This window comes from Pseudorca crassidens, chromosome 12 (assembly GCF_039906515.1).
Source record: "Pseudorca crassidens isolate mPseCra1 chromosome 12, mPseCra1.hap1, whole genome shotgun sequence".
NCBI classification, from domain to species: Eukaryota; Metazoa; Chordata; class Mammalia; order Artiodactyla; family Delphinidae; genus Pseudorca; species Pseudorca crassidens.
In genome coordinates, this window is record NC_090307.1 from 80,218,240 (window position 1) to 80,244,600 (window position 26,361).

At 45.8% G+C, this 26,361-nt stretch overlaps 1 protein-coding gene across 7 annotated transcripts in view; it reads right to left on the reverse strand.

The window, feature by feature from the left end:
- Nucleotides 1-26,361, reverse strand: part of FBXO21 (F-box protein 21) — a 53,113-nt gene that overhangs the window by 20,123 nt on the left and 6,629 nt on the right. For 5 of the 7 annotated variants that reach the window (XR_010933332.1, XR_010933333.1, XM_067700750.1 and 2 more), the window contains exons 4-11: nt 23,154-23,275; nt 20,141-20,287; nt 19,704-19,840; nt 18,602-18,738; nt 14,527-14,706; nt 13,313-13,445; nt 6,549-6,760; nt 5,092-5,249 (exon numbers count right to left, since the gene is read on the reverse strand). Coding sequence is in view for 5 of the 7 variants with exons in the window: in XM_067700750.1 (XP_067556851.1) it covers nt 5,092-5,249; nt 6,549-6,760; nt 13,313-13,445; nt 14,527-14,706; nt 18,602-18,738; nt 19,704-19,840; nt 20,141-20,287; nt 23,154-23,275 (1,226 nt within the window). In the remaining 2 variants the exon portion in view is untranslated. The remainder of the gene's footprint in view (nt 1-5,091; nt 5,250-6,548; nt 6,761-13,312; nt 13,446-14,526; nt 14,707-18,601; nt 18,739-19,703; nt 19,841-20,140; nt 20,288-23,153; nt 23,276-26,361) is intronic. The other 2 variants (XM_067700747.1, XM_067700749.1) reach the window with 1 other exon arrangement.

Sequence of the window (26,361 nt, forward strand, 5' to 3'; positions counted from 1 at the left end):
AGGTCAGGGAGGAGGGGCTGGGATAGACCAGAGGGGCGGGCCACGGCTGCCTCAGAAGGCAGGCTGTGGGGACGGTGCTCTGTGAGCTCTGACCTCTCCCTACTGTTACCACCAGAGCTCTGGGGATGGTTCTACTTCCTTCCTTCCATTTATTTTCAACAAATGTTGAAAAACAAAAAAACCAGAAAGTTGGATGCTTTAAAATGCCACTGGCTGAGAAAATCCGCCGTCTTGCCCCCTCCCCCAGGGAGCGATGAGTCACGGGCATACCTGCCTTGGGGAGGCACAGGGGGATGCAACCACGGCCTGGGGCCTGAACCCGGCCAACTGCCTTCCCGTCGGCTGTTCTTGCCCCAGAGATGTTCGACGGAGGGCAAAGAACCTGGGATTACCCCCGAGAGATAAAAGTCTGTTTGGCCCTCATCCGGGGGCCATTCTGCTTCTGACAGGATGCTCGGCAACGTCTGAAGACATTTCTGGTTGTCATGATTGGGGGCTGCTGCCGGCATTGTGGGGGCAGGGGCCAGGGTGCCTCTAAATCAATGCACAGGACACCCCCCAACACACAGCTGTCTGAACCAAAATGTGCCCAGAGCCTGCTCTGAAGAAAGCCAGACACACGTTTCCGCATCACCTCTCTCCCTCTCTTTTTCTCTCTATGTATCCTTAAGCAGCAGCTTGGTGTCAGCTAATGCTTGGCACCTGAGTGTTGGCAGGAGGGCAGAAAGGTCACACTCAGGTCATGATCACGTGTCTGTAAGGACAGCACGACTGGGCAGCTGCTGCAGAGAATTCTGAACGTGGGTCCCAAACAAAGAGGCATGAAGAGTACGGAGAGAACGCTGGGGAAGCCAGGAAAGGGGTAGTGACAGTCTATGAGGGAGCTCACAGCCCCGCTCTTGGCTGTTAGCCAGGAACATGGACTGAATTCAGTGTTTATCTACCTGGACTCCCAGCAAAACAAGAAAAATGTACTCATAAAGGAAATTTTTTTAGGAAAAAATAAAACACTTTAGTTGACAACTAAGTATTATGAGGGGAAAATAATTCCCAATCCACTAAATAAGTTTAAAAAAATTTTGAAGAGGAATAAGAAATCTAAGTGATACAAAACTTAATAAAGAGCAAAATATTAAACAGGGACTACTTAAAAGTCCTGGAAAAATCTTGGGAAGAATTTGATTCCCCTAAAATTTTCAGAGAAATGTGTCTGCTTATTTTATCTAAAAATTTCAGCTACCCCAAAATACACGAATACATTCCTGTAGAAGTCTGGAAACAGTACCCATGAGTCCTCTGGGGGCGCCTGTCGGCCCCTCCCCAGAGGAAGCCACTATGACTGTGAGTTTTTCCAGTCCTTCTTTTATGAACATACACACAAGTAGCTAAATATAATTATATGCACTCAAAGAGAATCCTGTGCTGCCTTACGTGTGCTTATTCCTATCAAACATACCGTAAGCATTTACCTGCAACTGGTTTATTAGGTTGCAGCTCAGCTTCCCGAAGTTTGCATATACCCCCACTTAACAGACAAGTCCCATGAATGACACGGCTTTGCTGTCATAATGAAGGGACCACAGGCCCCCTGTGTCAGTGCGTCTCCAGTGGAGGAACCGAGGGGAGAAGTGCCAGGTCAGAGGAGAAAGAGCACTTGAGATTTTGACAATTTAAGAGGGAGCCAAACTGCCCTCTGAGACGGCTGAAAATTTACACTGCAACCCTGACGCGGGGAGTCCTCACACCCTTGCCAGCACGTGCAGACCACCACAGACTGTGTGTGCGCGTGCTGGGGGGGAGGGGGGGGATGGTGGAAACTTAGTTTGGAAGTGGAAGACCAATTATGGAGAAGGAAACTGACACTGGGTGAGGGCACGCCACGGCCCAAGTGTTCAACCAGGTGCTTTACCATCATACACGGAAGACATGTAAAAGCCAGGTTTTCACACCACAGCTGAATTCCTGACCTTCCACTATGGGCAGCTGGCTTAAATTCAGAGCATCTGTGACAGTCGTTTTCTTCAGTACTAGGAAGTACGCAGGGAAGTTGAGACAGGAGTTTCTGGTACCAAGAAAATATTAATACTAAAGCACGCCCCCTAGTGGGAACAAAAATTACAAACATGCAAGATGCTGTATAGCCCGTTCACATATTGAGGAAAAACTGAATTGTGCAGACTCAAAGTATTTGAGGATGGCATGCAGGTGTGTGGTTTATAATTCACTCTTCAACTCTCTGTGGAGAGCGAAAAAACAGAAAAGCATTCATCAATGGGCTCTGCCCAGATTACTAGGATCACTGGAGCCAGAGGCTGAAAATTTAGATCACGAAATAGTTTAAAAGCAAAATAACTTAATGCAAATATGTTAACCCAGAAATGTTCAAAAACATATTTAAATTAGTGCTTTTAAAATTTACCCTCTCAAGGTCGCTCACTGGCTAAATGTGGGCTAATTTGAGAATAAAATTGTTCCAAATGATTGTAACACATTGACTAAATAAAAAATCCAGGAATCTATGGGAGGAGAGGGGAAGGAGAGAGGGGGAGAGAGCGAGGGAGAGAGGAGGAGAGGAGAGAGAGGCGAGGGTGGGGGAGGAGAAAAGAGAGAGGAAGAGGGGGAGGAAGAGGGGGAAGGAGGGCAAAGCTCTTGTTTGCAGAACTCGAGGGAATACCCGCAGTAGAAAACCACCATTTTGCAATTCTCACATCATGATTTAGGCAAGAAGAGCCAATAGGTGCTAAAACAAACATAAGGATAAAGGTTACTGGGGAACAGGGTATACCCAGGATGCCCCAGTTTGACCCCATGGATTTCCTGTTAACTTCAGAGGGAAAACTGTCCCTTACAGCAAGTCACCATCTTAGCCAATGACCACACTCTGCCTCACTAACAGTGGGACACGGAACCCCACGGTCTCTGGACGAGATGCAACGTGACGCACACAGCACCTGAGAGTAAGCGCGCCAGCCAAAACCAGCAACCTGATCTAACCAAACCCGGGCCTAACTTCCAGTTTACAGACAATACACAGACAAAGAAACAGTAAGACAAATGCAGAACGTTAGACAATTTACAGGACAACCAGCCCGGACTCTTCAAAAAGTCAGTCTTGTGAAAAAGGGAAAAAAAGATGAGAAATGAGGAACGGTTCTTTACTAAAAGAAACTACAGAGACATAATAACTAAACACAGTGCGTGAATCTTGTCTGGATCATGATTTAAAAATGAATAAACACGAACCTATAAAGTTACTCTTGTGAGAATTGAGAAATTTGAATATTGATTGAATGTTAGATATTATGAAATCATTTTTATTTGTTGGGTGTAATGTTGTACCTGTGGTAATGCAGAGAAATGTCCTTATTCTTAGAAGATGTATGATTAAGTATTTAGGTCATGTTATCTGCGATATTCTTTCAAATCAGTTTTAGAGTGTGAAACTGACAAGCAGATTTTTCTTTTTTTTTTTTAAACAAAGTCATTACAGTATTCTGACTGTAAACCTTACAGCTCATGTTGACCTAAGGTAAGATTAGGATGAATTCCTGAATCTTCTACGCAGACACTGGACAAGTTCAGAACACCTTAAAACCAAATACCCAGCTTCACCTACTCTAAGAAGCCCATTTTAAAGTTAATATAAATGTTTCTAGAAACCCAAATATCAGATACTCAAAGTCTTGATATCAACTCCACGTAACGGGCGATGAGTGTACAAGGTGAAGGTGTAGACACGGACCCCAGTGTTGACAACAAGACAATTTCCTCTGTGCTCGTGACTTGCCCTGTGACGCGCAGTGGGAAATGTTCACTGAGTGATCAGTGGCGGGTGCAAACAGTCCGAGAATCACTCAGCAATTTCCAAATAACTTGATTTTTAAAATCTGTAGTATAATTTTTTTTTATCTGACAAAGCTTTTTAAGTTAAATAAAATCCCTGTCAGTGCCTTCATCTGACGGGGGTGCACATCGCCCCCTCTGATAACTCCCCTTGTACTGACGGAGGTTAGGTGAGCTGTGGTCTCAATAAAGGGAATTTCTCTTGTATACGATCCTCTCCCAGCTTCTAATGAATTAACAGTAATTAATATGAAACTTTTTCTAGTCTTTTCGGTACTTCTGAGATGTTTGTGCATCCAACATTTCTATTGCTGGATTTACCAGAACACAATGTCAACTTAGGCCAAACGTGATGCTTCAGGTGACACGCACAAAGGGGCAGCACGGTGGCTATGGCGGCTCTTTGCCGAGCCGCCTGGCCGCACGCTCCGGAAGTTAACATTTAAACATCTCCATGCGCTTCAGTTTCCCTGGGTATCAAATGCGCACGATGATGATGATGATGATGGTAACTACAGTTCTCAAACGGAGCTAATGTACATTAGAAGGCTGCTGTCACAGAGCAGCACTATGTTAGCATTTTTATTAATAAAATGAACACTGTGAATGCCTTGACAGGCAGGCATGCGATAAATTCACCTCACTAAATGGAGGGACAAAGAAGAGGAGAGCCTGGGCGAGCACCTGTCAGGGCTGGCAGTGACCCCAAACACCTACCAAGCACCTACCTGTTGTTGCCTCTCCCAGGTGCCCTCAGAGCCAGTGCTGTGAACTGCAGTTCCCACAGTGGCCACTGGGGGCGTCTCTGGGGGGAGCACAGCTAACCGGCTGCCAGTCTCAGCGCTCGGGTGGCTCCCCCAACAGTGCCAATCGGTGCCCTCCAGTTCAGACAGGCAGTATGAGCAGGGCACAAGCTGACCCTCCTTGCCTGCAGGAAGCCAATGGCAGTGCCTGGGAAGCAGGACTTTGACTGGCAGAGGCAATGACCAATCAAAACAGAGGTCGGCAACAGCGTGGAACACGGTCCTGGCTGTGGTGGTGACTGAGGGGGAGACCCTGGGGTGGTGACTGGGTAACTCGTGGTATGGCCGCACCAATGCATACCCACCCACGTTTAGCTGAGTACCAGCTCTGATGAGGTTAACAGCCATGGGACACCTGTCAACTCTGAACAGACTGACAGCCTGTGCCTGCAGAATCTGAGTGCTCAAATGTGTGCTTCAAGCACAGACAGCACCAGCTACTTACCTTGGGCGGCATATCTACAGGACCCGTCCTCCACCAGCACATTATAGAAAGGCTGATGATGGCCGTGAGGCAGGCTGTGGACGTTCATGTTTCGAATCCACTCATGTCCCATCATGCAGGTGGGGTCCCAGCCATAGATGACACAGTTATAGCCATACCTAATTAACATAAGAGCAGTGGCAGATCAGCTCCCTGGGGCCCTGTCATGGCAGCTATGAAATATAGAGATAATGGCTTGGCTTCTCTGAAACTTACATTCTTAGAGATACACCTGCTTTTACTCCATGCTAAATCAATTTTACTCCTGCCTCTCTTTATAAACCCCTCTGATTATCTATCTATCCATCCATCCATCCATCCATCCATCCATCCATGGTAGGACAATTGAGGAAACACAAACTCTCACCAGATATTTGATGAGGTTAACGAACTGATGATTTTCTTAGATATGACAACAGAATGGTAAAGGTGTCTTTCTTAAAAAGTGAGCCCTTACCGTTCAGTGTTACCTACCGAAATAGCTACAGAGGAAAAGGACCTCTGGTATTTGCTCCAGGGAGGAGGGGGAGGGGGTGAAACAAACTGTATGATAACTGTTGAAGCTGGACATGGGAACATCACCTGGTTCGTAATACTCCTCTCTCTACTCTTACATATGCTTGAAACTTCCACAACAAAGTTAAAAAAAAAAAGAATGTAATAAAAGAATGGAAAACACTAGCCAAAAACTAAGAAAAGATATTTGCAACTTATCTGCATATAGAGACTAATACACAGAATAAAGAAACTGCAAATCAGTAAGACTAACAACTCAAATGAAAAGCAAAATACCCGAAGAGGCACTTAATCAGAGGAACCTGAATGGCTAGTAAATGCAGGGAAAGAACCTCAATCTGGGTGGTAACCAAGGAAATGCAAATTAAAACCACAATGAAATGCCATTTGCCAGTTACCACATAAGTGCATTTTTAAAGGTCTGGCACTAACACAAGTTGGCGAGAATCAAACCTCTCAGGTCCTGGCCTGCTGGTGGGATGTAAATAGGTAGGTACAGCTGCTCTGGAGGCAGTTTAATTTTGCCTCATCAATCAGCCGTGTCCAAACCCCAGGACCCAGCAAGTCCCTACCACCCTCAGATCCAAGGAGAGCGAGACCACTGGAGAGAGTGAGGACGACGAAGAGAGGAGAGGAAGAACGAGGCTGACAGGGCTTCCATCCCCCACGGAGAAGGGTCACTACACACAGTAGAAGAGCTCGCCGTCAGGAAAGCAAGTTGCTTCTTAAAAAACAAAAAGGTTAAAGATATGGTTCGGCCTTCGGTCCTCGCTGCGATGGGCCTCGGTCGCTGCTGCATCGGGTCAGGTCCCCTCCAGGTGCACCCCCGCTGCTCCGAGAAGCGGGGCTCACGGCGCTGTGTCCTCTGCAGCCGCGCCGGGGGCGGGCGCCGGGGCACTCACCTCTTATGCTTCATAATGAGCCCAATGGCATAGCAGACGTCTCTGTGCTTCTCGTGGGAGCGGAGCTTCACCTCCACGCCCACCTCCTCCTTCTTCCGCTCAATGTGCTCCAGCGTGTGCTGCACCAGATAGCCCACCGCCCCGTGCTGCCCGGGGTCTAGGGTTTGGATGTGCTGGAGGATGTCAAGCACCTTCAAGACAAGACAGAAAGACTAGGAGATAATATTTTCATTTAGGCCTTTTCTTTTTCCTGGCAAGGGATTTAGACCTATGTAACCTGAGGAAGGGCAGCGAGGCGAGGTGGGCTGACGGCCCGTTACTCCACAGGCTCTCACCCTGTCGGCGCTTTGTACGCCCAGAGTCACTTCACGTGCTGGGGACTGGCCCCGGCATCCAAATGGAGCCAGCGTGAGCGGGAGGAACTCTTTGGAAACACGGGGACCGGGGTCCGCACAGGATGGGGACGCGAGGGCCTGTCGGACTAGCTGAACTCTAACAGCTTCCAACATTCTTGGTGAGTGGGGGGACTCAATTTCTTACATACGGACAGGAAACATTTTCAACCTGCCACTCATGAATTGAGAGGAAAGAGAAATGTGAAACTGCTTCAATCGAGGTCAAGAGGCTGAGTGACAGACTGGCCTCGGTGCTGCAGGAGAGGGGAAGGGGTCACAGGGAGGGCACTGGAGTGACAGACGCAAATCAGCACAGTTCATTTATGATGCTATCTGTGAAGAATGAAGATGTGCGGGGCAGGGTTCTGAAATCCTACAGGTCGCTTCAGTGACTTTAACTCACAGTGGAATTCAGCGTTCAGGTGGACAGGGGGAAACCCCGTCTCCCCGCAACTAATGTGACTAGCTGGCAGAGAAGCACTGCCTGACCCCAAGGCTCTGCTCTTTCTACTGCACCCAGTGCCTCTACGGAAAAACACAAGCTCGAGGAAGGCTAACACACATGAACAATGAGCAAGCCCCGCTCGCTCACAGCTCAGCCGGTCTGTGACACGGGTCTCCTCCCACTTACGGATGCTGAGCAGACACAGCAGCCGGACTCTAGCCCCGGATCAGTCAAACTTGCTGTTTTTACCCTTGAATTAGTTTATTCACTTATCAAATAATGATTAGTAACTGCCCTATTTCCTGATACATTGTGAGCCTATAAAAGTGTCGTGAAAACCACAGCTTTATGCAATGTAACGTATTATTTTAAAAGCCAATCTTGTCTTCCAGAATGAGATTTGCAGGATCTCAATATTTGCTGAATACTTATTCTCTGCTGGTCACTGTGCCAAGCCTGTCACATTTTTTACTTCATTTAATCCTCCCAACTTGAAGGTCAGCAGTCCAATCACTGCCAATTTCAAGAGGAATCAGACGCAAACAGAGCCGCTCTCCAGGCCAACCTATATAACCGCATCAGGACATTGGATTTACATCAACAGCATGATTCCTATTCAACCTGAACACATGAGACCTGCAACAAATTTTTATACTCGACCTAAATCACTCAAATCTCCCCCTTGAAAGACTCGTACTAGCTGCAGCCGGAAAATCTGCTCATCCTGGACTTCACCCTGACCCCCCCTCAGCAATAGAAGGCCCTGCTCCTGTCTCAGCCTTACTCCACTCAAGCACAGTAGTCGTGGCAGGTATCTTCTTGCTTATTCGATTTTACCCTTTAACAGAAAACAACCAACTTATTCAAACAGTAGCACTATGCTTAGGAGCCCTTACCACCCTATTCCCGGCAATATGTGCCCTCACCCAAAACGACATTAAAAAAATTGTCGCCTTCTCCACTTCCAGACAATTAGGCCTAATAATGGTAACAATTGGCATCAACCGACCCTATATAGCATTCTTGCACATGTTCACACACGCTTTTTTAAGGCCATACTATTCATATGCTCCGGATCTATTATTCACAGCCTGAACAACGAACAAGATATTCGAAAAATAGGAGGCCTATTCAAAGCTATACCTTTCACCACAACAGCCCTTATTATTGGAAGTTTAGCACTGACAGGAATGCCTTTCCTCACCGGCTCCTAAAGGCCTGATCACTGAAGCTGCTAACACATCTTATACCACTGCCTGAGCCCTGCTAATAACTCCAGTCGCCACCTCCCTCCCAGCCGTCCCAAGTGCTCACATCCCCTTCTGCGCACTGCTAGGACCCCCTCACTTCTCTCCCTTAACCTCGATCAATGAAAACAGCCCACTCCTAATTAACTCCATCAAACTTCCTACTAATTGTGTTTTTGCAGGATTTATTATCTCCAACAACATCCCCCCAACAACAGTCCCCCTAATAACCACGCCCCCATACCTAAAATTAACTGCCTTTACAGTGACCATCCTGGGCTTTGTACTAGCACTTGCAATTAACCTTAACGCACAAGACTTAAACTTTATTTACCCCTCAAATATCCTCACGTTTTCTATGCTTTTAGGGTACTTCCCCACTATCATGCACCGTTTACCTCCCTACCTAAACCTATCGTAAGCCAAAAATCAGCATCCTCCCTCTTAGACTTAATCTGACTAGAAAATATTTTACTGAAAACCACATCCCTTATTCAATTAAAGCCCTCCACACTAGTTAAGCAACTTGCCTGAGGTCATGAGGTTATGAAGACGTGCAGTGAGGATGTGGACCCAGGGCTGACTCGCAACCCCAGGTCTCAGTCACCTTCACATCAAAGCAGGAAGAGGAGTATTTTAATTGACTGTTAGGAAAATTTTCAAACACATAAAAAATGGACAGAGTGGTATAACCCCAAGTAGCAGACCCAGCTTCAACCAGTACCAGCCAGGAGCCAATCCCATCCACTTGCCACCCCCCCCCCAGTGGCCTTGTAATGTAGGGGACACTAACAACAGTTGTCCCTTGTAGCTAAAAGCATCTGATTTCACAGTAAGCTTCTTGTGTTCCCCTCTGCAGTTCCAACTAGTTACTGCTGACAACTTTTCTATAGACACAGCTTCCCCTTTGTTCCTGGCAGCCCCTTCCCACCAGATAAGTGAAAGAAACATAACGCGGAATCTTCAAAGCATAAAGGAAGTCTTGAACTCAGAGTATCAGAGGAGGAGATAAGGTTCAGGGATGACTACTCCCGTCTTTCCCTTGGTGTGTGGATGATAGGGTGAAGGGAGAGGGCAGAAACGGAGAAGACACCATGAGATGTGCCCAGTGTGTTTCCAAAAGCCGTGCTGACGGTGGGGCACCATGACGTCTACAGCTAAATGCCTAGGCCTAGAATCCCAAGAGCCCACAACCTTCAGAGTAGAGATCTTGGAACAGGGGCGACTACTGCACATGACTGGCAACTTGCTCTGTAAAGGGCCCGAAAGTAAATATTTTAGGCTTTGTGGGCCGGACGGTCTCTGACTCAACTACTCCCCTCTGCCGCTGTGGCTGAAAAGCAGCCAGAGACAGTCCGCAAATGGACACAGCCGTGTGCTGACAAAACGTATTCACAAAGCCAGGCGGCTCTGGGCCCAGGGGCCAGAGTCTGCGGACCCTGCTCTGTCCTCTTAACTGCAGGTTTCCCCCGACATCTCTCTGAAGCTCTTGGCTCCAACCTCTGGACGTCCACTTCTGTGGGCTCTTCTACTTTTGGGACTTCAGCTACTAGATGCTGATGCCAAGAGCGCCCACCAAGCGCGGTACTCCATGGCTCCAGGTCATGCCAATCAAACTCAGCATATCCCAGACGGAACACTGTCTCCTACCCCGAAACAGGTCAGTTCCCCACACACTTCAACTTTTAAAGTGGCCTCCCTTATTGGAAAACTGGGATATTCTCTTCGAGCCTCCTTCCTTGTTCACAGCTAACGAATTTCTGTCATTTCTTAATCATTCATTCAAATAAAATGTTGTACCTACTGGGTGGCAGGAATTGTGTTGAGAGCAAGGGGAATAGCTACAGTAAAGAACAAGACATGGTCCCTGACCTTAAAGAGCACGGTCTCGTGCGGAAGGATGGTTAAGCAGCTGCGAGACACTCCGCACAAGCTTTGTGGAAGGGCGAGCTCAGGGCCGTCATGGTGCAGAGGGGCAGGGAGGGGTTTCAGAGGCAGGAGATCAGAGATTCGGGAGCTGCTGACCTACAGATGGTAACTGAGGTAAGGAGAGCTGGTGAGATCACTGAGGGGAACTGTGCACAGTAGAAAGAAGTCTAGAAACTACCCCACAGTGTACAGCCTTAAAGGGAGAGACAAAGGACAGCAACTAGCGAGAGCCTGGGAAGAGGGGACCAGAATCAAAGGAACAGTGTTTTGAGTGGGGGGATGACCTCCAAGCGATCAAGAAAGATAAGGAAAGACAAGTGTCCACTGGATTTGGCAACAAAGAGAAAGGTTTAGCAAGAAGGCATCATGGGCTTCCAGTTCACGTGGGGGAGGGCTGGGAATGGAGCCCCATGCTCTGCGCAGTGCGGGGGAGGCGAGGGGGAGGCCATCACAAGGACCCTGGCCAGGCTGGGAGAGAGAGGTAAGATGGAGCCATGGGCAAAGCCGGGGGCTGTCGTCGGAGGCTTCTCCTTCTCTTTTTTCAAAGATGAGGGAGACCTGAGTATGTTTAATGCTGACAGGGAGCTGCAGATACAGAAGAAGAAATAAAGGAAAACTTAGTAGTCCAAGGACAGGCAGCAGGTTGGATCCAGAGCACATGGAGTTTTGCCTTGGAAGACTGAGGGACATCTTTTCCACTGAATGTGGAAAATGGAGGGAAGGGATAACTACAGTTCGGAACAAGGATGTAGGTTTAGCAGCAGGAGTAGAAAGTGCCCTTCTGTTGGTTTCTTCAGAAACAATCTCGCCTTGGCCCTGGTCCACAGGGGTGAAGCGTGTGGGTGGGCTGTGAATCTGAACGCCTGATGCCATCAAGTTCTGTGCGGGAGACCTTGGCAAACTACTTAACTTTTCTCGGTGCCTCGGTTTCATTGTTTGTAAAAGGGCAAAAAACAAAACAAAAGTAGCCACCCCAAAGGGCTGGCAGAAGGTACTGGAGGTGTGCAGCACTGAGCTCTCCCAGCCGTCCCCACCACTGGAGGAACCTACTTCCCTGTGCTCTGAAATCGCTCCCCGGCCTTCTAGGGCCACCTCAAACCCTTTCTCCGGAAAGGACCCTTTTCTAACTGCTTCCGCATCCCCTGGAGCCTTCCTCGCTTTGGGCCCCAGCTCTCCTCCACTGTCATGGGGTCCTTCCTGCAGTTACAGCACAGTTCATGGAGGCGAGACAGTTGCCACACGTGGGGAAGGAGCCACTTTCCCTTCCTGAGCTTAGATGCAGGGAGCGTCTAGGTGCCTGACCCCAGCAGCCCATGAATGGTCATCATGGGGAAAAATGTTCTGCGTGTGACAATTTTGGAACTTGTTCCAGTGACATCTGCTTGGAAGGAAGGCAATCCTGACCATCTGAGGAGGATGCCAAGGAAATTCCCCCAGAGATAGCACAGGAGCCCTAAACTGAGCCTGTCATCAAAGGGAAGGATGCCAGGGCTTCTACAGACGTTCCTCCCAAAGGCGATGTCAACCCTACTCCTCCTAAGGCTGATGTGTAATTTAAGTACAGAATCTACTTATGAGGAACCATGCATTTTACAAATTATCATGAAATTCCTGAACTAATGTACAGTAAAAAGTGAAAGGAATTAGTTATGTATATCCTGGTATCAAAAATAAATCAAGTAAAAAATAAAAGTAAACTATTCAATTCTGGACAAGGTCGTGGGAAGCAGGTGGTGACCTTGGTAGAGAGCCTAGTGTTCCAGTAACTCTTCTATCGCATCACATGGGTGTACTGGGAGGACAGCCACTGCCTGGGCTGTAGATGACATCTGAAGACAGGGGCTCAGGGATTTTCCTACTGACGCATCCTTTCCTAGAACTACGGTAGATCTTTGACACTGTGAATAAATGAGGCAATGTAAATCTAAGCAACGGTGAGTCACTGAGGTTATTTACTTTCTCAAGGAAGATTTTACCACTCTCTAGTGACAGGGCTGATGATTTTATGGTGATGTTCCTGTGAGAGCTTAGAATTCAAGTCTCTCACCCGGCTGTCTAAACAAAGTGGACTATTAACATATTCCCATGGCCAAGCAAGGGCATGATGGGGACGAGCAGCTGCTCCTGCACTGTGCTGCATGGCTGGAAGCATACATGTGCTGCACCCGCAGCTCTTGAGCAGTGGTGCCGACCCCAAACATGGTGGCCTCTGACAGGGCTTCCTGCTGGCCGAAGGGGGCGTCACAAACCTGAGAGAGCCAAGTGGAACAGTAAAACCCAACAGTTTCCAAAGGCATAAGCAGTCCTAAAAGCATCCAGCAGCTGGACCTGAACACATCTAAGATCTCACTTTCCTACGCCATGCAGGGCTATTTACATGCGGTCAATTTAGTTGCTAACAGCACAGCTGGAGGATGAATATGGAAACTTCTGCTTCCCCTTGAGAAGGGTGGCTTTGGGAAAATACATCTTTGGGGCACCAGTGGGTGAGAGGTAGGGCCGAGGCCTTGTGGTTCTGGGAGTTTAAGGCACTGATCACAGAGAGAATGGGCAATTCCTGGCAGGATAACTAATTTTTAGTAGAATAAAAGGAGACAAAAAGTTAAATCAATGGGTCAACACCAGGAGACTGTGAATAAATCTGTGTTTATCCTCCAGGTTAATACAAGGATAAACTTGTAAGCGCTGCCTCTCAGCTAGGATTTCCCTCTCTAAGGCAGGTGCAAAGCATCAAAGTAAAATAATTACCTTCTCTGGCCAGATGCCCAGGTGGAAGTAGAGCCTGGCTTGGAGAAGGAGGAGCTGCACCTGGTCCGGGTACATCGCCAGGTACAGATCCAGGGAGTCCCTCAGGAGCTGGTACGACTGGTCGATGCCTTCCCTGTGGGGAAAGAAATCTGTGTTTTATCCTGTTTGCTTCTGAGCTAAGACCCTCTTTTTCAAGGCCCAGATCTTAAAAGTAATGGACACAAATCCCACACGTTCTCTGATTCTGATACTTCCTCTCTTCAGCAAAGTTACAACACTCTTAACAAAAAAAGATACACAAGAAATAGAAATTTCGTACTCCACTAAGTTAAAATCGTAACCGTTTTCCTTACAGAGCCACCTTGATAACACTGTACATAAATTAAAAATGGACTCTGAATAGGTGGAGGACTATTAGGTCAGTGAAACTCTTCTAGATGACACTACAGCGGTGGGTACACGTCATTACCTGCTCGTCAAAATCCACAGAATGTACACCATCAACAGCAAACCCAATGTAAACTATGGACTTGGAGCGATAATGACGTGCCAAGGTAGGTTCATCAACTGTAACGAACACCCTCCTCCCGGGAGGGGGGTTGTTGAAATGAGGGAGGCCGTGTGTGTCCAGAGGCAGGGGGTAAACGGGAACTCTCTGTACTTGCTGCTCAGTTTTGCTGTGAACCTAAAACTGTTCTTAAAAAAATAAAGTTTATTTAAAAAGAAATTCTGCCATTAGGCAGAAAACTAATACTCCAATCTATAAATTTCTATTTTCCCTGTAAGACAATTTTCCTTGGACTCAGAAGCAAGACTGTTTCATACTTCTGTTTGTCCTCTTACCTAAGTGATAGAAAGGTATAAATTCCAAGACAGCAAAGCACTAGGAGGTGAAAAATAATTGTTGCCAGTCTAAAATATTCTTGTTACTGGAGAATGCTTTCAGCATTTATAAAAGAGAACTCGCCCAAGTCCACTGCAAAGATCTCAAAGAAAAGTCACTCAGCACATCCTAAGTCTGGATAGCATTACATCAAGGGAACTAGTTTTTTCCCATGGTGGGTAGATAGCTGCAGCTGTCCCAACTGTGCCACAAAGCATCCGCTGCTTCTCTGTATCACAGGTAGGCTCATTAAATAAAATTCTCTGTAAGTAATTTGCACCTCCAAAGACGCACACGCCGCGGAAGTACTGGAAAACCAAGAAAACCTTACCGCTTTCCCAGGCTTAAAAGGTTTCCCACCATTCGCTGTAACACCTTCTTTACGTTCACCACCCCATACAGCGCTGCAGTCACATGCTGGCCGATCAGGTATTCACATTCTTTCACTGTCAGCTGCTTGCCTTTCCCAAAGGCATCTATGTAGATGTAGTCAAAGATGTCCAGGGTTGCCCTATCCAAAGAGCACACGTAGTGAGTCGTATCTCAGATCAGAGCTGAACAGGTCAATATTTAAAACCCCATAATAAGTAGCTCAAATCAGAGAATGAGTGTTAACACAGTGGCATTTCTACTGAAAATATCAAGGCCTTGCCCAAAGTCTGAAATCTGACCTCTATACACACTCTGCTGTATTAAGATTGCAGTACACTGATACTTGAGAAATAGCACTGGTTTATGCCATTTAATATAGTTTTTTAGAGAGATTAACTCTAAAACTCACTGCCAGGCCTATCTATCAGAAGTCTGGTTGAGAGAAATATTTCTGGAATGCCTGAGCCAGTCTATTAATTTCACAGAGTAGCAGCAGTTAACGTCTGCGGATCCCGGGCCCCTTGAGGCTGTGATGACAGTTATGGGGCCTGGGGCCACAAGGATTCTGGCCTCAGCTCTGCAGATGCGCTCGGGAGGCTCAGGCTGGGACCCTGCTCCAGACCCCGGAGAGCTGCATCCCTGGCCTCCACCTCCCACTCCTCCCATGGAACCGCCCTCCACGACCCGAGCTCTCGCACGTAGGGGTGGCCCACGCCGAGCCGGGCTGGTAGGCGGTCACATAAGCAGGTTCTCACCTCAGGACCTCTAACGATACTGCATTCACCCTACGAGGACTCCTGAGGGATTGAGGTGGGACTTTGTTTCAGGGATAGCTGTGTTTTTTTTCTTTGAGCAACTGTTTCACTTTGATAGAGACTTTCTCTTCGGCAGCTAAAAGCCCAGTCAGATTTCTTCTCAGTCGTATTAATAGCCTGCCTTTAGCAAGACATATATAATTGTTCCAGAAATAAGGAATGCTCTTCAACCCTTTTTTTGGGTCTAGGAGAACCACACAAATGCACACAAGTTTACAGGCAAAAATCCTAAACAAAATATGAGCAAATCAAACACAGCGAATGTATAAAAATCCACATGAGTAAGTCAGATGCTCCTTAAGAATGAAAGGAGGACTGAACGCTAAAACATTTCACCACATGCAGACTAAAGGAGAAAAACCACATCCTATCTGTAGACACAGAAAAGAAATTTGGGGGGAAAAATCCTAGTTATTAATAAAACTCTTAGCAAATTACGACTTTATTATTGTTTTTTCCTTTTTTTTTAACCGCACCATGCGGCATGCAGGCTCTTAGTTCCCCGACCAGGGATGGAACCCGTGCCCCCTGCAGTGGAAGCGTGGAGTCCTAACCACTGGACCGCCAGGGAAGTCCCAAATTACAACTTCAGAAGGCAGCTTTGATCATCTCAATGGAAGGTACTGCTCCCAAACATCATGTTTGAGATGAAATTTTAAAGTCATACCCAAGGCAGAGTGCCTGCTATCACTGTTTCTATTCACTGTGTCCAAGAGGACCCAGCCAGCAGAATAAGTAAAAGAGACACAAACATACAACAGCTGGAAAAAAAAAGAGGAAATAAAACTGTCGCAGTTCAGACAATATGACGGTCTACATAGAAACGCTGAAAGACCTAGCAAATTATTAGCACTAATAATTGATCCAACAGAGGTGCTGATAATCAGACCCAGATCTAAGTCATCAACCATGTCCCTGTGCACCACCAATACACAGACAGCGTAATTTAAACAATTACCATTTACAATAGCAACAAAAAGTTAAGGCACCCAGGAATAAATCTAGCAATATATCAAAGAGCTGGATGTAGAAAACAATAAAATATTTTTAAGGACATTAAAGATGACTTAAACGTGCAAGGAGATGTGTTTACAGACAGACAGACTGAGCAGGGAAGCGCAAGCAGGCCATACGCCTCACGTGAATCCACGAATCCAGAGGAGCTCTGGGCCCAGCTACCATACCAGAGCTTCGAGGCGCCTGACAAACGGATTCTAAAGCTGCACATGGACACCAGGCTAAGAGGAGCCAGGGCAATTCTAAAGGACCCCGTGGGGGCCTCGCCCCACCAGTCATTAGGACTAACGATAATGCCACAGTCAACGCGACACTATGGTCTTGGTGCAGACAGAGACCACGGGCCCGAGGAGCAGTCCAGTCAGGACGCAGAGGGCCTGCAGCCCAGCAGCTGTGCACTCTCCCGCCAACCTCCCGGCCTCTCCCCAGCGGGCCAGCCCTTTATGGGTCTCAGTGTTTGTGTCTGCCAGGTGCTTGGGGTGCTACCAAACCACTTCACTGTTCATCTGCATTGTGGTGTATGCTCACTGTAGCCTAAAGAAGGAAAAACAATCCTGTTACCACACACAAATGTGCCCGGCAATAGGTCACTGTGGTAAGTAACATGGTAATTGGTGTTTTTTTTTTTTTTTTTTTTAAAGATATTTTATTTTTTTTAATTTTTTATCAATTTACTTTTTTATTCTTCACTGTGTTGGGTCTTCACTGCTGCGCCCTGGCTTTCTCTAGTTGCAGAGAGTGGGGGCTACTTTTCGTTGCAGTCTTCGGGCTACTCATTGCAGTGGCTTCTTGTGTTGCTTCTCGGCATGTGGTATCTTCCCGGACCAGGGCTCGAACCTGTGTCCCCTGCATTGGCAGGCAGACTCTTAACCACTGTGCCACCAGGGAAGTCCGGTAATTGGTGTTTTAAGTGCTTTATATCACGCAGAAATCCTTGGTGGACCATTATATAAGCATTTAAGAATATTTTAGAGATATTGGGGGAAATTGGTTGGGTTATTCAGGGAGAGGGAATGAGCTGAAAAAGCACTTTTCTCATTTAAAATAATGGAAAATGGGTGCCTGCTATCCAAAAGAGAAACCATCCAATACATTTTAAGGAACAGATTATATCTGGGAAACAAGGGAAGCCTGTACTCGCTATTCAAGGAAACATACACATGTAACGAAATATTAAAATTTGCATGGAAATAACAAATACTTTCAAACTAACTGGCGGTTACCTCTAGAGAGAAGAGGAGGGAAAGGGATAAGGAAGAATACCGAGGAGCCGCCAACTTACAGACAAGTTTTATTTCCTAAACCCGGAGGTGGAAATATAGAGACCAGCATGAGAAATTCCACCAGGCGTGTAAAGCACTGGGTTCTCTCATTTAACCCTCCAAACCACTTTATGAAAAACATTAGCCCCATTTTACACAGGAAGAAACTGAGGCTCAGAGGAAACCGAGGTCTAAATTCAAACTTCAAAGCTCAGCTACTTTCTATCATTCCACTCATCACTTCACCGAACAGTACCACAGCCAGTCATTAAGAAGTAGTTTGAAGTAACAGGATGTAATTAAATAACTATGTTTCTTTTCCCTCTAGATGGCACTTTTAAAGAGACCCGTCTCTCTAGACTATAGCTGAAAAGGAGCTTTATGTCCAATAGGACACCAGGTCCCAAACAAGAGAACAAAATAGAACTCATTAACCTGGTCTGCAAAATGCGCCTCAGGTCACCAACCTTGCCTAAAAGGAGTGCCACTGCTGAGAACCTGAATATCTGCTTTTGCACATGGATGAAGAACTTGGGCCCAGTTCCCTCTCCCTTGCTTCTCCCTCCCTCCTTCCCTCTCTTCTGGGGGGAGATTTTTACGGAAGACTGGGAAGTAACAGTTTCTTTAAGAACTCTTTGTACTGATTTGCTTCGGAACAAAGGGACTCTGAGATTCACATAAGATCCTGAACTCTTAGTCCTGTTCTTTAAAATTAAATGTTTTCTCTGAGGTAATTGGAGATTCACATGCAGTTCTGAGAAATAAGACAAAGATCCAGAGCGCACTTCTCCCACGAGCAGATCGCGGACGTGGATACAGTCAAGAGCAAACCAGTTCCATCACCACCCTAGGCCCCCTTTTAACCTCTGTTGTTACATCTCCTCTCAGCACAGTGGAAATGAATCCTCAGGGCAATCACGATGTGTCACGGATGGCTCACCCTTCTGCACCTTGGCACCACCTTAGTAAGAAGTGACTGGGGAAGTTGACAGGCTCCAGTGGGACCCCCAACTGCCGGGCAATGGTCAGGTAGAGCAGAGACATGCTGATTGGGATTCCAGTTCTGCGGATTAAAACCTAGCAGAGAAAAGAAGGCTTTAGCTTCACAGAGATGAATCACACCTTCTCACCCCTTCCCCACACCTTCTCAGTGGCCACCTACTGTGCATCAGGTGAGAGGACAGGTTTTCAGGCTTAAGTGGATGAATATTTCATTTACTTAGATCAGGGCTCTCGGACTACAGTCCATGGGCCAAATCGGGCCCACCAACTGTTTTTGGATGGCTTGCATAAGAAGAGTTTTAATATTTCTTTATGTTTAAAAAAGTCAAAAGAATACTATTTCATGAAACATGAGAACTGTATGAAATTCAGATGTCCATGTCCACATACGACATTCTACTGGAACACAGCCACATGCCTTTGTTTCTGTATGGTTTGTGCCTTCTTTCGCTTGACCATGGCAGAACCGAGTGGTTAGGACAGAGGGTACGTGGCCTGCAGAGCCAAGGAGAATCACTGTCTGGCCCTTCACAGAAAAAGTGTGCAGACCTGTGATTTAGGCCCTCCTTCTTCTAGGAAGAACGTAAGGCCATTTCAGATAACGTGTGTAAGATATGACAAAAGAAAATACAAGTCTCATAGAGAGCAACAGAACAGATACGAAAACAGAGACAAGTAGGAAGCAAATAAAAAACAAGCATCAATGACGTAGCTGGTCATGTATTTCCTCCAGTCTTCCTGGAAGCCAGTGCAAAAAGGTTAGTTTCATAGTTTAGTGTTCACAAGATGCAAACTGATCACACTGAGTCGGAGAAGTCCTATTTCTAGTCAGGAATTTACTTCAAGGGTTTTCAGAGGATGCTCTGTGATGAAGCAGGTAAAAGCCACAGCAATATCCTCACAGTAGAGGCAAAAATGAGTTTCACCGGGCACTGAGAGATGAACAAAATCTATTACTTGCCCTCAGTAACTGTACAGTTTATCAGAGATAAGCTTAATATATATATAATTAGTATATTTTCTATCACACACATATTTACCTGGTGCATATATAAGTTTAGGGCATTATAGTAATCCATTCGGTTCCCCTTGAACTTCAGTTGGTCATAAAGGACGTAGTTCATGGCATCCAGCACTTGGCTCTGGAGTTCTATTTCCATTATCATGGAGGATTCACCTGAAATACAGAGACCTACTCTGAGGACACAAGCACAAATAACGTTGTGACCAGTGTCCCAAATAACCTTTAACATGCAGACACTGGCAATGTCCTAAGACTATACATCAGGTGTTACCAACCCAGGGTGGAAAAGACAATACGTATTTGAGGTCTTTTACATCATCCAGGTGTACATGTGGTTGTATCATCAGTCGATTTTTTGGGACATAATGGGAATGCACTGCAGAATTCCCCAAATTAATCAATTACTCTACGTTTTCTTTTGCAAATACAGCTGTATTCAAAGCAGTTCCACACCTGCCTTGAAGGCCAAGCTGGGGTGGCGACTATTTATGCCCCGGAGGGTTTTGCAAACAAGCTCCACGATGCTGTCAATCTGGGCCTGAATGTCTCTGAGGCTGATGTCGGAGAGAGGATTGCAGTACTGGTCAATATACACTGCACCTGAAATGAACAAGAATTACTGAATAAATTCCTCCTTCCACCTTCTCTTATCAGTGGTCATTCACCCCAGACTCCTGGGGCCACAGCTCTTTACGCCACTCCTCCAGATGTGGCTCCTATCGCGGATGTCAGGTCTGGCTGCTGCTAATACACTGAGAAGGAGCAACATTCTTACAACAAAGAAGATTACATTTCGTTATTATTTTTTTAATATACCAAAACTCTCTCAGAGGTCATGGACTCAAAAGAACTGTGTGATACATGCCGTATCTCCACAGTCTACTAGGAAGAGAAATAAATACCATAAAGGAGATCTTTTCAAGCTACTTCTCTGTCCCTAATTTTCTTACAGTTCAAAATCCAACAACTCTGAAAACTTATAAGACAGTTCATTGAGACTTAAAAAAAAATAGTTGAAAGCCCTCAATGTCAGATATACCATTTCAACAAATTATTCCTCTGAAAGGTGAGCCAGTAAATGGACTTTGGAGATAACTGGACTTTGAAATTAAATAGTTACACTCAGGAAACCCACAGCTAATAAGTTGTACAGAGCACACCAGAGATACTGTCTCTCAAAAATCACTACTCTTCACCACCTTAGGTTACTTTTTAACCCGAGACCCAGTGGGCTAACCTGCTCATCTGCTATAGGACGTTTTCACTCGGGAAGCTGTAGAGTCACTTTAAATTCAAGGTCTCAAACCAGCTCAGGACCTGGATCCCCTACTTACACCCCAGTGGGTATCAAGAGACCTGGACACCAGCCCCAGTTCTGCCACCAGCCAGGGAATAGCTCCTGGGTCTCCTCGGGACTCAGTTCCCCCACCTGTCGGCTGAAGGGCTTTATGCTGCACAGCTCCGCAGCCTGTTCTATCTGACTGCTGCTTCTTAGCCTTCGTCAACGGCATCAGATGGTTCTAGTTGGTCACCAAGGATCAAAACCCTGGAGCCAATTTCTATTCACTCAACTAGTTAAAAACCTTCAACAGCTACCCAATGTCCACAGCACTGATGTGAACGAGCTGCTGAAAATTATAATATTACTTAATATTTGAAAGATGAAAGAGAAGTCATTGTTTTCATAAATAAAGCTTGTCAAGTTATTCCTGACTGTGGAATAAACACAAGATGCCTCTTAACTCCGGGATGCATATGTGAAGATTCCAGGGTGGTGAGGATATTTTATTTTAATGAACTGAAGCAGATACTTCATGTCCTTCTGGATGGTATAATCAACAAGATCAATCAATAAGAATCTGCACTACACACTGTGGAGGACAAGGAACACAAGAAACAGTGACTGTTAAAGAAACAACCTGTACACACAGGAAACAGAGAGGATGGACAGGGTTTACTAGCCACCGCTACTGCAGGTCTGAGGCAGTAAAATCTGCAAGTGTTGCAGGTATCAGGGAAACTTCATGCAAGTGAAACCTGAAATGAACTCGGAGGGTGAGTAGGATTTAGGAGGGAATCCTAAGGAAGAGGGATACCTCGAATGAGGAAGTGAAGCCAGGTGTATGTGTATGGCGCCAGCGAGGATAGTGGCCTGGCTGGAGCAAATGGGACATTTTAGAGAGTGATGGGGAAAGGCCTGACTGAATTATGGAGGGCACTGAAAGCAGGCAGAGATTTAATTTTACAAAGGAAATCAGCTGGCCATGTCGCAGGCTCACATGGAGTGCTGAAAAGGCTGGGTTTCAGACTAGGCCGGCACTGCACGCCGGCTGACTTGAGAGCAGGAGGGCGTGATGCCCATGAAAGCAAGTATCACTTAGAAAGCTGCTGCTGGGAGAGGTGGCAACAGCCTGCGTGAGACCAAGAACAGAACGGAGACACGACTATGAGAAACGCTGGAAAGGAAGAAGAATCAATGAATTGGGTAAGTCGCTGGGAGTAGGGAATGAAAGTGAAGGAAGAGTCATATCTGTATTTCATAACCATAATTTGTGGGAGTGTTTGTGTAATATGCTAGGAATTTAAAATAGTTTTTAAAAAATGAAGTCACATTTTGTTCTTGCTCAACTCAGTAGGAACAGAAAGTTCTTCCCTTCATCCTGCCTGTCCACTGGACTTCTTTCCACTCAGTTCTCATTATGGACAATGAGACTCACTGACACGCAAGAACATTTTGTCCTCATTAAACTCCAACTAGAGAGGTTAAGGGATTTGCTCGAGGTCACATGGAGACAAAACTGGACACATTTATTTCTGATTTGAAGTGAGGTTTCAAAGCTTAGAGAGACAGGGAATTAACCTCATTAGTTAAAATGTCAGCCTCATGCTTTGAACCGATGATGCATCTTTAAATTTATTTATTTATTTATTTATGGCTGCGTTGGGTCTTTGTTGCTGTGCACAGGCTTTCTCTAGTAGCGGCGAGTGGGGACTACTCTTCGTTGCGGTGCGCGGGCTTCTCATTGTGGTGGCTTCTCTTGTTGCAGAGCACGGGCTGTAGGCGCGTGGGCTTCAGTAGTTGTGGCTCACGGGCTCTAGAGCGCAGGCTCAGTAGGTGTGGTGCACGGGCTTAGCTGCTCCGCAGCATGTGGGATCTTCCCGGACCAGGGCTCGAACCCATGTCTCCTGCACTGGCAGGCGGATTCTTAACCACTGCGCCACCAGGGAAGCCCGATGGTGCATCTTTATAAACACTGTCTCTTTAGCTGAAGCTAAAGATTCTGACCAGATCTTAGCTCTGAATTTAATCGTTCTGCCTACCTAATTGATCAGACCATACAACCCAACCTCCAGAGGCCCATGTAGCACAGTTTACTTTTCCACTGCTTTTCCATCAGGGCCACTTTCACTGCTGCTCTTAAGGACAACTCAGCTGCCTATCAAAATATCAGTGTTAAAGTCTCACCTTCAAGATATGATTCATAGTCATCAGGCTGCTGAAGAAAAGCCTTAAGATTATTTAAAATTTTCTGTTGTCGTAGGTAATAAAGAATTTTTTTGGCGTAGTATTTCCAGGTCAAAGCTTTTCTGGAAAAAACAAATAAACAAACAAACAAGCAATGAGTCAATAAGAATTAAGATATTAAAATTCTCAATTATCCATTTTTTTACTTCACACTAATCATACCACGTTAAGAGTCTACTTAACAAGAAAAGTATAATTGGCTCACAAGCATATAGTACTTATCATGGAAGCAGACAGCACAATTTAGGGTTTGGCATTTGTAATTTAACACTAAATTAGCTGTGCTGAAATTCAAGAAACAGTTATCCATTTGGCTTCAGATTTACTAACAGGAAATGAAAGAGAAACCTGAAAAGTCAGGGGAGCTGGGTGAGTCTCAGGAGACAGGAGAAAGGCATTTGGAAGCTTTCTGGCCGCTCGGACCTTGGGCTGCTGCTTTTCTCCTTCTACACTCACTGCCATCTCATCCAGTCTCAAGGTTTCAGACACCATCCATACTGACACCCCCCAATTTATTCTCCAGAACAGGTTTTTCCCCTAAACTCCACACCTGTATATCCAACTGCTACAACCACATCCCACTTCAGTATCTGATGAGACCTTAACTTTCTTCCCCTCCTAGAGTCATGCCCATCTCAGATAAAGGCAACTCCACCATCCAGTTAGGACACCCTCGGAGCCATCCTTGACTCCTTGCTTTCTCTCACAGCCATATTCAATCCATCCACCTATGCTCTTAGTCCTATCGTCAAAATATATCAGAAATGTGAGCACGTCCAACTCATCTAAACCACCGTCCTCTTTTGTCTGTATCATAGCAGCTTCCTGCTTTGATCCTTGCCCCTCACAGTCTACATTCGACATGGCAGCCAGAGGGCGCCAGGTGACATGGTAAGTCATAGCACAAAAATCCTCTGCCCCAAATTCTCCAATGGTTTTCCACCTCGATCAAAGTATATAAAAGCCCAAGTCCTAATGATGACCTAAAAGGTCCTTTAAACTCTCGCCCCGTTACCTGTCTGCCCTCAGTTCCTGTATCACCCTCCCCACCCAGTCCAGCCGCCAGCAATGCTGGTTTCCTGGCCGTTCCTTCCTCACACCTGGCTGGAGTTCACCTTAGGCCTTAACACTCAATTCCTCCTGACTAGAACATTCCTTCCCTGGGGATCTGCAATCTGTGCCCTCATCTCCTTGCAGGTTTTGACTGAAATGTCGCTTTGAGTAAGGCTTTCTCCCACCATTCTATTTAAAATTGTACCCCCCCCATCGTTCCCTTACCCTCTCCCCTGGTTAATATTTCTCTATAGCACTTCTCATTTTCTAATATAATTAATATCTTAACTTTGTTAAGCATCTCTCTTCTCCACTAGACTGTGAGCTCCATGAAGGCAAGGTTTTTTTTTTTTTTTTAAGCGTTGCTCACTGCTGTATCCTCAGCTCCTAGAATGGTGTCTGACACACAGCAGATGCTCAATAAATACTTGCTGAATGAGTGAAACTCTTCATCAGATCTCCCAAATATGCACAGGGATTATGGGAAGTAGGAGGGAGACAATCAATGATTAACTTATTGGCCTGGCTTCATAAATAAAGGACTCTCCAATCTTCAGGGAGTAAGAGAAAATGAGCAGACCTAGGTTTTACTAGCTTTTTAACCTTTGAGCTGTAAAGTATACCAATCTAGAAAATCACATGAAACAAACGAACAGCCTAATGAATTATTATAAGGGAAACACCCTTGTACCCACCACTTAGGCCAGGAAATAGAACTCTGCAGAAAACCCAGAAGCTCCCCATGGGCCCTCTCCCCGCCCCGTGACAATGATCACAACCACACCTCAGTGGTCATCACTACCTTGCTTTCCTCTAGAGTTTGCAAATGTGTGTCCCTAACACTCCAGACTAGTCTGTTCACACGCTTTCAAGTCTCTTAATTCACAGGATCCCCCTTCATCTTCTTTCCCCTTGTATTTTATTGGTTGAAGAAACCTGGTTGTTTGACCTGTACTTTCCCATAGTCTGGAATTTGTTGACTGCATCCACATGGTGTAGCATAACATGTTCTTCTGTCTTCTAAATTCCTGTAAATTGGACGTAGAGGCTTGATCAGATTCAGATTCCATTTACTTGGCAAGACGACTTCATAGGCGGTAGTGAGTTCCACAAGGAGGCAATCATGCCTTGGTTGTCTCTTTCTGTGATGTCAGCAGCCATTGCTACTCAAAGGCCCAGGTCTGTTAATTCATTAGAGGCCATGAAGTGGTGATGTTCTAATGCAGCCATCCCTTTTAATTATTAGCTGGAATACTTCTATAAAGAATAATTTCCCCTCACCTACTATTTGGTCCCCCAGTGGCATAGTATGTAGGAAAAGGCAGGATAAATATTCACTTCTTTCCCTTTATCGTTTTCCAAAATAATAATTTGGGTTGTTATTATCCTCCAAAGGTGACCAATTAGTTGTTGTTAAGTATTATTATGAACTCATGGAGCTAAACATATTTGCTGTATTTCCACCCATTCTAGTTACTGTCCACACTGATGCTCAAATCGCTACATCTTTGGCCAAAGGAAGCCTCTTCACGTTGGCCCCTGAATACTTCTGACATGAAATATTGTTACTTTTCTCGCTACCTGGTTCTAGGCTTCCCAGATGCTTCCAGGGTCATCTTTTACATTTCCTGCTCTGGACCTAGAATCAGGCGTTTCTCCAAACACCCTGGCTGCTTTTGATGGGGAGTAGTATGAAGACCACAATCTGAGTGCTAGGGATGATCATTTCTACTAGGTTGGTTATTGTTTCTAGACCTTTTCAGTGGGCAGATACGAAGTCTAGTGTATAAGGGTGTGTACCCACACACACACACATATACCTACACGTATTTAAACATAAAATATCTCATGAATTCATACTGACACATCTAATTCAAATTCAGAACTATTCTTCTGTTTTGTGTCTGTATCTTTTTTTCCTCCAGGAGAATCCTGCTTCTTCAGGATGCCAGTGATGAGCTAGAATGCCACATCATCACTCATTTGCTTTATTCTACCTCGCTCTCTTCTATACACACACACACACCAGCCTCAGAATAACAAGACCAATATTCTTATCACCTTGATGATTCCTGAAAACACCTAAGTATTTTGT